At 41.8% G+C, this 11,604-nt stretch overlaps 4 protein-coding genes across 5 annotated transcripts in view; 1 reads left to right on the top strand and 3 right to left on the bottom strand.

Moving 5' to 3' along the window:
- Positions 1-1,255, bottom strand: part of LOC105565743 (ras-related protein Rab-21) — a 6,870-nt gene extending 5,615 nt beyond the window's left edge. Inside the window, exon 1 of one of the 2 annotated variants that reach the window (XM_012019179.1) lies at positions 891-1,255. In XM_012019179.1, coding sequence (XP_011874569.1) covers positions 891-977 — 87 coding nt within the window. In that variant the 5' untranslated portion in view covers positions 978-1,255. The remainder of the gene's footprint in view (positions 1-890) is intronic. The other variant, XM_012019180.1, reaches the window with a different exon arrangement.
- Positions 1,256-1,938: 683 nt separating this feature from the next.
- Positions 1,939-4,547, bottom strand: LOC105565740 (actin, muscle). The gene is made up of 3 exons (XM_012019173.1): positions 4,466-4,547; positions 3,761-3,911; positions 1,939-3,561 (listed from the first exon to the last, which is right to left on the bottom strand). Exons 2-3 carry the CDS (start codon positions 3,884-3,886, stop codon positions 2,557-2,559), a joined length of 1,131 nt encoding a protein of 376 aa, XP_011874563.1. The 5' UTR covers positions 3,887-3,911; positions 4,466-4,547; the 3' UTR covers positions 1,939-2,556.
- Positions 4,548-4,731: 184 nt separating this feature from the next.
- LOC105565837 lies at positions 4,732-11,343 on the top strand. Its single transcript, XM_012019360.1, has 4 exons — positions 4,732-5,855; positions 9,029-9,589; positions 10,385-10,553; positions 11,107-11,343. Exons 2-4 carry the CDS (start codon positions 9,522-9,524, stop codon positions 11,341-11,343), a joined length of 474 nt encoding a protein of 157 aa, XP_011874750.1. The 5' UTR covers positions 4,732-5,855; positions 9,029-9,521.
- LOC105565739 (actin-5, muscle-specific) lies at positions 7,077-11,302 on the bottom strand. The gene is made up of 2 exons (XM_012019172.1): positions 11,206-11,302; positions 7,077-8,483 (listed from the first exon to the last, which is right to left on the bottom strand). Exon 2 carries the CDS (start codon positions 8,455-8,457, stop codon positions 7,327-7,329), a length of 1,131 nt encoding a protein of 376 aa, XP_011874562.1. The 5' UTR covers positions 8,458-8,483; positions 11,206-11,302; the 3' UTR covers positions 7,077-7,326.
- Positions 11,344-11,604: the final 261 nt, after the last annotated feature.

Here is an 11,604-nt window from a genome sequence, read left to right as displayed (position 1 = left end):
TCTGCTGAACGCGGCCATTGTCGGCAGAAATCGAACAGGTCCAGTTATGCGAGCAGATTTTGTTGTATTTCTGCCGACACGCAACATGTCGAATGTATCAGTTTCTGCATGCAATCTGCAGTCTCTTCAAAATTTGTAGTGGGCATTTGACGAAATCTGTTCTGACAGATCTGGCTATCTGGGCATACAGCACCGATTGTTGCAGAAAGCTTCCAGAAAGGTTTCCAAAATCATTTCGACCTTTCATATTTCATGTGCGACTATTCCGAAAGAGTTCTGCAATATGAAATGTAACAGAAACGTTTCTGAAACCTTCCACATGAAAATAATCTTTCAAATCTTTCAGTTGAGTTATCTCGGAATTGTTTCACGTAAAATATTTTATAAACCTTTCAGTTGAGCTATTTCTGGAACCTTTCTCGTGTAATAATTTTGAAAATTTTCAGCTAATTTATCTCTAAAACATGTTGACTAAGGACTAATTTTTCTAACCAGTTGTATGTACAAAAATTGTAATTATATATCGCCAGTAATTTGAAACCAAATTTCATAAGATTAAACGACCTACACTGGCCAATGTTTTTATTCAAAAACCGATTACAACGTCTTGGCCCCCGGATTTGGGCCCTTTTCAAGTGATCTGAAATCGCAAATTGCAAATCCCAGATAACATGCATGTCTACAGGACATCTTTAAGACGTCTTTAACACGTCTTTTAGACATCTTTTAGACATACACGTCTAAAAGATATCAAGACGTCTTAAAGAAGTCTTGAAGATGTCTTTTAGACAAGCACGTTATCTGGGATTATACAACAATGCTGAAGGCCTATCGCAAATCAACTGTAAATTCATTTTTATAACTTAGTTAACGAGAGCGCAAACGGACACCTCGTCGAGGCCACTCACGGAGGCGTTCAGGACGCCGGGGATGCGAAGCCCGGCGCGATCGGGTCCAACGTTCGAAGAGCGCCACATCCTTGGAGAGGCATCCTGCCCGTGCGCCGCGCGCGAACGGTCGCTAATTTTAGCGCTCGAGACACCAGTGATCTCGGGCGAGAACGGCCGACTGGGACACGCATCGCGCTACGCCGATTCTACGGATAGCAGCTCTATTTTTGCTATTTCTTAATCTGTATCGTGCACTTTCGCCCGCTCCTATTGAGTTACGTGCATGCCTCCTCCCGGCTGTACCCGGGACGGCGACGCCACGTGGCTGGCACATGGCACGCGCCAAATATAACGAAAGCGGCGAAGCGGCTCGCTCGAGATACGCGGCCGTCGGCCGTTTATGGCCTAACGTGACCCCCGAAGCCGCCGCATATTTGTTTCTCTTTTTAACATTTCCTGGGCAAATCTTCCGCCGTCGAAGTTTGTGTATTCATCTGTTTTAATCGGATCTTACACCGTTTATATTTAATATTACGATCCAGCTCGATTCTCTTTCTCCAGCGCGAGCTCGTGAAAAGTGAAACACTTTATTGGCAAAGATTGAACTCGTCAATGAAATTTTCTCACTTTTCACGAGTTCACGCTGGAGAAAAAGAATTGTTTGAAATGAAGGACTCATCCGCGTTATTTGCTTTAAAATAGACTCGAGAATCTAAATAGTAAATATACCAATCTTTTTCAGATCGTAATACGAATTATACCGTTGCCCGACAGAAATGGATTTGCGAGCCATCGCACTTTGCGCATCGATTATCCCGAATATGCAAATACCAATGTTTTTATATTCAGGGTACTTGTGTATATTCGATATTCCCGCAGGTACCGTCTCGAAACGACATGGATAATCCTTTGTGCAAAATAAAAGCTCGAGCTACATTCTACGATCGCACGAAGCTGACGGCTTTCTCCCTTAAGGTCGCACGTGCAACGTCACCACCGAGAATTTTGGTATGTATAGGGGATCGCTCGTGTAGTTTAAATTATATGATTATTACATAACATATGATTTTATTACCATTGTTATAATCGTAAGGTACAATAAGAAGAACAATCCGCCGGGCAGCAATATGAGCCGACGTCGATGTGGCCGGTAATGGTCGGCCGTGTCCCTCGTCGTTGTCGATAATCATCTTTACAGGTGTTGCAAATGCCAAACTTACGCAATCATCAGCGAGCGAGCATGCATCTTCGTGTGCGGTACGTATGTATGTATGTGTTTCGGGCCGTCGTGCCGGGCCGAAAGAAAACTCGTTGCTCGGGCGGCCGAGGAGACTATCGATAAATTAATTAGCATTCGTAAACATACAGTCGTGTTGTGTATAAACTACAAAGTACAATACAGTTTGGTAAATGTGTAACATAAAGGCACTTGATTAACCGTCTTTTTTCCCGCTATCATCTTTCACACCTAATCTTCGCCCTCTCTCCCCCCTCGCTCTCTTTCTTTCCCCTCTCTTCTCTTCCTCTTCCTTTCCCGCGTCTCTGTATGTCGTGGATGAATATGACCGTGTAATGAAGTATGATCGTGTGCATAGAAAAGGAAATAGAAAAGAGAAAGAGAAGAATCGTGACGATGGTAAACGTGATTCTCGGTACGATGTGTCTTTTAGAAGCACTTGCGATGGACGATGCCAGGGCCAGACTCGTCGTACTCCTGTTTGGAGATCCACATCTGCTGGAACGTGGACAGGGAAGCCAGGATGGAGCCACCGATCCATACGGAGTACTTCCTCTCGGGGGGAGCGATGATCTTGATCTTGATGGTCGAGGGCGCGAGTGCGGTGATTTCCTTCTGCATACGATCGGCGATACCGGGGTACATGGTGGTACCACCGGAGAGGACGGTATTAGCGTAGAGATCTTTGCGGATATCGACGTCGCACTTCATGATGGAGTTATAGACGGTCTCGTGGATGCCGCAGGACTCCATGCCCAAGAATGAAGGCTGGAAAAGAGCCTCGGGACAGCGGAACCTCTCGTTACCGATGGTGATGACCTGACCATCGGGCAACTCGTAGCTCTTCTCGAGGGAAGTGCTGGCGGCGGCGGTTGCCATTTCCTGCTCGAAGTCCAGGGCGACGTAGCAGAGCTTCTCCTTGATGTCGCGAACGATTTCTCGCTCAGCCGTGGTGGTGAAGCTGTAGCCTCTCTCGGTGAGGATCTTCATGAGATAGTCGGTTAGATCGCGACCGGCCAAGTCCAGACGGAGGATGGCATGAGGAAGGGCGTAACCCTCGTAGATGGGTACGGTGTGGGAGACACCGTCACCGGAGTCCAGGACGATACCGGTGGTACGACCGGATGCGTACAGGGAAAGGACGGCCTGGATGGCGACGTACATGGCCGGGCTGTTGAAGGTCTCGAACATGATCTGCGTCATCTTCTCGCGATTAGCCTTCGGGTTTAGAGGTGCTTCGGTGAGGAGGACAGGATGTTCTTCCGGAGCGACGCGCAATTCGTTGTAGAAGGTGTGATGCCAGATTTTCTCCATGTCGTCCCAATTAGTAATAATACCGTGTTCTATAGGATACTTTAGGGTCAGTATACCTCTCTTACTTTGCGCCTCGTCGCCGACATAGCTGTCTTTTTGACCCATACCGACCATCACGCCCTGCAGACGAACGGAGAACAATCTAAGCGTTCTTAAGTTTGAGTCGAAAAATACGTTGAAACGCATTGTTTCGTACACATGGTACATTACTTGAAAGAATTTTAATATAAAATTGATATAGCATGTCTTATGATGAACTTATAATGTTTGGACTAAAGAAGTTTATCGCTCTAAATGAGAAGCCAGTGTTCTGACGAACCTGATGACGAGGTCGGCCAACGATGCTAGGAAACACAGCGCGCGGCGCATCATCCCCCGCGAATCCAGCCTTGCACATACCGGACCCATTGTCCACGACTAGTGCCGCAACATCATCGTCGCACATCTTGGTCGGCTGTTACTGTTACTTTCTGCGAATACACACCGAGAGATGCAAAGGATTTTCGCGGGGTAAGTCGGTATTAATGAAATATTATTTGATTAATTAACTTAATAATTACGTGTACAAGTTAATGCTTAAATTAGAGATAAAGAAGTCTTTGAAAATGTAACAAGTATTCGGAATAAATTCTATAGAAATTCAGGACGATAATAGGCTACTAATAAACTTTACAACTACCACGTTAACATTCACTTATGCACATTCACCTAGGTATCACTCTTGACACGATTACGCAAACCGCACTCGGTTCGCACAGCTCTCCTTGAGGATTCTCGGAAAATATCGTCCGATCGGTCCTGTCGCAAAACGTCCCATCAACCCTCCCGACACTCGGAAGCTTACTGAGCTTTATCTTGGCACCATTTAGTCGAATCACTGCCGATCCTATGATCCGGTACCAAGGATCCTCGCGATCTTAACGGAGCGAAGAAGACCGATCGGAAGAGATAATCCTCAGAGATGATGCACGTGAACCAAGAGGGTCGATGCGATTCGCGATCGCTAGGAAACACGGCGATTTACCGTTCTCTGATGTGAGAGTCGAGGGAGAGAGATCGGCGACGATCGCTTAGGGTCGCGTGTAACGTCGTGCAAGAGGCTGGCGAGAACGGCAAGTGGCGCGGTACCGGCTCCGTGGGGTCCCTTTATCCATATCGGTCGGCGGCCGAAAATAGCGATCCGCCCCTTACATGGAAATCGGCTGTCCGCGTTAACGTCGGGCCGAGAGCTCCGTGCCGCCCATTAGAGTCAGCCTAGTCCTTAGTTTGCCCTAAAGAGAGGAGCAGCGATGGAGGGAGAGAGAAGAATACGACGGGCATCGCGGGCGACGGCGGTGGCTACGACGACGACGCGGTGGTAGCCGACGGCCCCCGGATCCAAATAAGGACTCGTTACGCGACAGGGCCGTCGGCTGTTACTGCGGGCCTTGGCGAAGGGGTGAGGTTCCAAGAGAGTAACAAAGGGTAAGATTTGAAAGGTCCGAGAACAAGCAAGACTCGGGGAAAAGAACGAAAAATTAAAGAATAGAACGTCACAAAGTTCGAAGAAGCGAGTATAAAGAGAGACCTAAGTGAAGATCTAAGCAAACTCTAGAGAATCTTGGTCCAAAATGGTGAACTTCGAACGATCAACTATTTGAAGATCAAGTTTCACAAAATAGAAACTAAAAATATTCAATCTTGAGAAAGTAAGTTTCAAAAAAATCGAAACTCTTAAAGAATTAAACTCGAAAGAATCCAGCTTCAGAAATAATTGCATCTCGAAGAAGTAAACTTTGAAGTGCTAGCCATCGCTACGACGAGAGTCTTGAAGCGACGTCTATTTTCAAGCATAGTCACGATTCTTGCGATGCAATAAATTTCTTCCTTCGGAATGGAGTAACAAGTTTAATTACTGGCCTATTAATTACCTGAAAAATAAATACTTTCGCCTTTAGTTGTAATTCCTTACACAAGATATCGGACATAAAGACATTCATTAAATTGTCAAGATTGCGCTGCCAAGAATAATAACTCGCATTATTGTCGCATTCTTGGCGTGTGTTAACATTGGCAGCGCTCTCACGGTTCGTTGGTATAATGTATAATATTCAAACATATTAGCAGAAGAGAATTGCTAGTGCAGCTAACGATCAATTGCAATTTGTTATAATTGGCAGGTGCACAGGGCGACTCGTTTGCTCGAGCCATCACAAAGATCCCCTCTTCTACCTTTTTGCATCTCCGGCAAAGCCGATGCTGATGTCGATTCGCATTGGCCAGTTTCAACCCCGAAAGGGCGCATCTTTTGTTGCCGAATCACCTCTCACTCGTCATCATTACGTTCAGCCGTGATAATCGTCAGGATAGCTTCGACACGAGTGTGAAAAGACGACCAGATCTTCACCAGATCTTCACCAGCAGAAAGATTGAAGGTGAAAGTTATTGTTTTTTTTTGTTTATCCCGAAAGATCAGGAATAAAATCACTCTGGAGGATTTAGTTAGTTGCAAAAATCATGATTTCACCGAAAAAATTTAGAAGCCTCTCATGTTTATCAATGAAATTTGACTGCACATCCGTCATTAATTTGTTGAGACCTAAAGACATGAAAGAATTTATAATTAATGTAATTATGAATTATGTGTGTGTAGATCAATCTGGCAGTAATTAAAACACACAGAATTATTATTTTCAATTTCTTGTTTGAGAATATATAATACTACCGACACGATATAGCCACCTTTCCCTAGTTGTATTATATAATTTTTGCTAAAAAATTTTGTAATATCACGAAATTGTACTTTGGGTTTTAAGCATCTGGAATGTAGCCAGATGTTTGAGATATCCTTGGCCATGTTTTATGTAATCTTGATTATGCCTTGCATTTTATGTAATATTGTCGTAATTGTATGTTTTTGTTGATACGGGTAATAAACATCTATATATTTTTAGGCATGTAAATCTTGCTATAGAATTACAAATGAAATAAACTCAGAGAAATACATGGTAGTATCAGCTAAATTAAGGTGGTTTTATCATTAAGTCTAATTTTTTTTAATACATCAATAAAAAGCAGTGATAATTCAATATAATGCAATATGTACAGAACGTACTTCATGCATATTTCTAAATTTGTTCCACGTCAGTTACCTGTGCTATCAAATCATAAATTTTATAAAGTTTTTATTTAAAATAATTTTATCTCGTTATTCAATGGCTTTAATAAACAAATTTTTATAGAAGAAAATGTTTTTAGCAATGATTAGCTTTTAATAGCTTTTAATGTCTATTTTTTCATGGAATTCTAGACACCAATTATAGTTGCAGCATTATATAAGTATGCATTTTCCCATTTGACATAATTTTACACTTCTACAAGTTTATAACTCTTCTGTGGTGATAAGAACAGTAAATATTAAAAATATACTATATTAATTTGATTTAAAAAGTTCAGAGATTACATTTATTATTAAATGTTTAATATTAAGTGATTAACATATTTAATTAATAGGCCAATTGTTTTTTATCATTACTGACAAAATATATCCCGAGGAAGATCCATGGTCCACATAATGTAAATTATTAATCCAATTAAGTATTGCTGATCAACATTTGTACAAATATAAGGGTATTGAAGAATGAAAATTACGAATTGAACGGCTGTAAGAGAGAATATAAGATCGATTTATTCCATAGACGTAAACTTATATACAAAAGATGACGTATATGCTCGTATGATAGTCGTTGGTAAAAGACTCGCCGCCACGGACCAATAATAACGACAATAGTATTCGACTAACGGAGACCCAACTAGACGAAGCGATGCGGCAGTGAACGGTACATCTTAGGGAAAGGTGTAGCAATAATAACAATAATAATAGTGAATAGGATCGAGCGTAATTGCTTAGAAGCACTTGCGGTGGACGATGCCAGGGCCAGATTCGTCGTACTCCTGTTTGGAGATCCACATCTGCTGGAAGGTGGACAGGGAAGCCAGGATGGAGCCACCGATCCATACGGAGTACTTCCTCTCGGGGGGAGCGATGATCTTGATCTTGATGGTCGAGGGCGCGAGTGCGGTGATTTCCTTCTGCATACGATCGGCGATACCAGGGTACATGGTGGTACCACCGGAGAGGACGTTGTTAGCGTAGAGATCCTTACGGATGTCGACGTCGCACTTCATGATGGAGTTATAGACGGTCTCGTGGATACCGCAAGATTCCATACCCAAGAAGGAAGGCTGGAAGAGGGCCTCGGGTGTACGGAACCTCTCGTTACCGATGGTGATGACCTGACCATCGGGCAACTCGTAGCTCTTCTCGAGAGAGGTGCTGGCGGCGGCGGTGGCCATTTCCTGTTCGAAGTCCAGGGCGACGTAGCAGAGCTTCTCCTTGATGTCGCGAACGATTTCTCGCTCAGCCGTGGTGGTGAAGCTGTAGCCTCTCTCGGTGAGGATCTTCATGAGATAGTCGGTAAGATCGCGACCGGCCAAGTCCAGACGGAGGATGGCATGAGGAAGGGCGTAACCTTCGTAGATGGGTACGGTGTGGGAGACACCGTCACCGGAGTCCAGGACGATACCGGTGGTACGACCGGAAGCGTACAGGGAAAGGACGGCCTGGATGGCGACGTACATGGCCGGGCTGTTGAAGGTTTCGAACATGATCTGCGTCATCTTTTCACGGTTAGCTTTCGGGTTGAGGGGCGCTTCGGTAAGAAGGACAGGGTGTTCCTCCGGAGCGACACGCAATTCGTTGTAGAAGGTGTGATGCCAGATCTTCTCCATGTCATCCCAATTGGTGATGATACCGTGCTCGATCGGGTATTTCAGAGTTAGGATACCTCTTTTGCTCTGGGCCTCGTCACCCACGTAGCTGTCCTTCTGACCCATACCGACCATCACTCCCTGATGGCGAGGTCGACCGACGATCGAGGGGAAGACGGCGCGGGGAGCGTCGTCTCCGGCGAAACCGGCCTTGCACATGCCGGAGCCATTGTCTACGACCAGGGCAGCTACTTCGTCGTCACACATTGTTGTTTTTCTTCAATTTTAACACTCTGCAACAGAAATTACAAAATCCCTCAGTCTATGATTATTTCCGTATCGAGTTTGCAATTGCTTATGTAGTTATAATCACATGTGTAGCTTATGTTAATTTTACAGATATATATTTTTTTGTAACGCTTTTATATTGTGTATTGTGGGTATATGTTTATTAAGCAAAATAATAATTAAGATTTTATTAAAAATAAATTATAAGTGGTTATATAATTTAAAGGGGTATTATATAACTTAATATTATATAATTTAGAATATTATACAAGCGCTATTACATTAGCACTAAAAATATTATAAGTAAAATTAAATAAAATTAAAAATAATTTGCGCATAAATGCATTCTTTTCTTTTTTATTTTGATAATTTTCCATTAGTAGTACAATATTAATTACACATTCATTTAAAAGAAGCAATTGAGTCAATAATTCTACTACAAGTTATTCAATTCGTTACGAATAAAAATTATTGTATTATTAAAAATCAAGAGTATAAATAGTAAAAATTATTACATGTCTAATTAAAAAATTTTTTTATCTAATTGCAGATTTTTCAGGACTTTCCCGAAGAATGAAGTTTGCATGATCCTTTACAAACGGACCATCTAGATTATTTCAAAATTCAAGCTTGAGATGTAACAGAAGTTATTTAAAAAGGAATATCATTGCACACATTTGATGATAGCCGAGCGAATTTCGAGTGTTCTCCGATAAAGTCGGTTCCCGGTGAGCATTGCGCGAAGCCAGAATTGACCTAGTTGCCTATAAAGCGATAGGCAAAGCAGCCCCAGCGTCGCGACGCTATTTTCGCTCAGCGCGTCGCTAACTTTAGACGTACGGCCGACGGACGCTCCCTAATAAGTTCAAGCGACGATTATGGTGGCCGACGCTGCCGCTGCCGCCGTAGCCGACGACGACGACGACGACGACGGATAAAACATAACGTCTCGCCGCGAGGCAACGGCGAGCGTGCCAAAATTATGCCTACCCGTGGAAAAGGACCAACGCAATTGCACGGCCGAAGACCTCAACTATGCGACTATGAGCGCGACCACGAAGAGATGGCCGTTCGCCCCACGTCTATTCGCGGCTTTTTATGATCGGCACCGGTAACGTTATTTAACATTAACTCTAATCCCAACTCGTATCTCGCCAATTGTAATTCTAGAAAAAACCCAAGAGAGATGGTCGAGCTATGTTTAAAGTTAACCAACGTCGAGGGAAGCGATCCTTAGAGGAATGAGTAATTTTAGGAACAGACAGAGAGAAGGCACGAGGGGTGCGATCCGCAGGAGATGAGCCCTTTTATGGTCATCGAAAGATCTACGAACTTAATATACGCGATTCATAATTTTACTGGTTCGTTAAACGTTTGTTATTATAAACAAATAATGTGTCTAGATGTTTAATGTTTCTTAATGTTTTAATTTTTTTAAATTACGTCTACAATTTTGTAACTTGGGTCGTACTCTCGATTCTTTTCTGTGAAATTTCTGTCATGGTACTTGAAAATGATATTAAATTGTGCAAACTTATATCTTAAAATATTTACAAAATAATTTTCTTTTATTCACATTTTATTAGTTAAATTTAATCTTATTTATATTCAAATTTTCTTACTTATAAAAGTTTGCAAAAATAATTTATTGAATGTTAATTACACTAAAAGAATCTATCTCAAAAAGGTATCTGATTGATTTATGAAACATTTACTTTTTAAATACTATTTAATATCATCGAAATGGAATTGTGAATATTATAGGTAGATTAAAAGAAATCAATTTACAAATACTTTTGGTTCGAAAATATTTTCATTCTTCAAATATTATCTAACAAGTAGGTGAAAGTTAAACATGCTATTAGAATGTTATAATCAGGAATTAAGATTAATTTATTACGAATAGGACGCCCGTGTTCTGCCTGTTATCGAAACAAAAGATAGATATACAAGTGGGTGCATTGGATGCGAGCGGCTTGACGATACGCCAAGAATCAATCCCAGTGGATACAACAAACGCTACGAACTTGAACTTCTACCGAGGATTCAGCAATAGGTCAAAGAACTTTTTCAAGGCAAGTATCATATTAAATAAAAAATAATTAGGTACTTGAACTTAAAAATTTAGAATATTTTTAAACATTTCTCATCCAAATTTAATTCATGCATAAATCTATGCACAAATCTAATTTATTGATTACAATTAAAAGAAAATAATGAATAAAGAAAATTAATAAGACATATAAGAAATACGAGACAATAAAAGATATGAAAATATGAATAACTTGTAGATATGAACATATGAAGGAATTGAATAATTCTGTTAACAAACTGGATCTTTCAGTTGATCTGCGAATTAAAACTTAAATATCTTAAACACAGAGAAACCTTGTTCATAATTTTTAATTGAAAACAATTAAAAATATAAGCTCTGTTTTAGATATTATTTTAATTACAGATATTAGATATTATTTAATTTAGACTTATTATTAAATTTGGATGATTCTAATAGTATAAGAATGCTGAAGCTGTTACTCTGCGTTGCTGGTTATCTCGAATAATCCTAATGGTACAGCAGCTTATCACTTTTGTTCGCTAGTCACTATAACACGCGGATATCTTGATAAGGTCTTCGCGGGAGCAGGCAGAAAACGATCGTGTTCTCCAAGGAAAGAAAAATGTATATCCGTCAGTGAAGCAGAAATTCGTGATGCTATGTCTACGTACCGTGCACGGGACAGAGGTGGAGCGGCGTCTGTGCCTCGGCGGCGTCGCGACGTCAATTATATGCTCTCGTCTGGACGCCCCCGCGTTTTCGTGGGATGGTGCTTGCCCGACAGGCACGAAAAAGGCATCGCCTCGTGAGGCGTCGCGACGCTCGCCGAACTAGGCGGCCGCAGCCCCTAGCGAACCGAGAAATATGCTTCATCGCTTTGGAAATACCACGCTACATGTTGCTGCGTTGCATCAAGATACCGATCGCTTCGACATGAATTGAGACCTAGTCAATTTTTTTCTTCATAACTACCTACGTTGTTTTACAATTATTAGTTAAAGTTAACTGATGGGATATGAGAGTTAATTTTGCATCAAGTAATATCCGCATTCTCTCTCTCTCTCTCTCTC

Source organism: Vollenhovia emeryi, unplaced genomic scaffold (assembly GCF_000949405.1).
Source record: "Vollenhovia emeryi isolate VEMERY1.0 unplaced genomic scaffold, V.emery_V1.0 DF939149.1, whole genome shotgun sequence".
NCBI lineage: Eukaryota > Metazoa > Arthropoda > Insecta > Hymenoptera > Formicidae > Vollenhovia > Vollenhovia emeryi.
Note: the sequence above shows the minus strand (reverse complement) of the source record. Positions and strands in the feature narration are given on the sequence as shown.

Bases quoted from the DNA above. Each gene is read 5' to 3' on its own strand.
- LOC105565740 (XM_012019173.1), bottom strand. From the start codon at position 3,886: ATGTGCGACGATGATGTTGCGGCACTAGTCGTGGACAATGGGTCCGGT. The intron at 3,562-3,760 runs GTTCGTCAGAAC...GTTCGTCTGCAG, and splicing joins TTGGCCGACCTCGTCATCAG to GGCGTGATGGTCGGTATGGG.
- LOC105565739 (XM_012019172.1), bottom strand. From the start codon at position 8,457: ATGTGTGACGACGAAGTAGCTGCCCTGGTCGTAGACAATGGCTCCGGC.
- LOC105565837 (XM_012019360.1), top strand. From the start codon at position 9,522: ATGAGCGCGACCACGAAGAGATGGCCGTTCGCCCCACGTCTATTCGCG. The intron at 9,590-10,384 runs GTAACGTTATTT...TATTACGAATAG, and splicing joins GCTTTTTATGATCGGCACCG to GACGCCCGTGTTCTGCCTGT. The intron at 10,554-11,106 runs GCAAGTATCATA...TATCTTGATAAG, and splicing joins GGTCAAAGAACTTTTTCAAG to GTCTTCGCGGGAGCAGGCAG.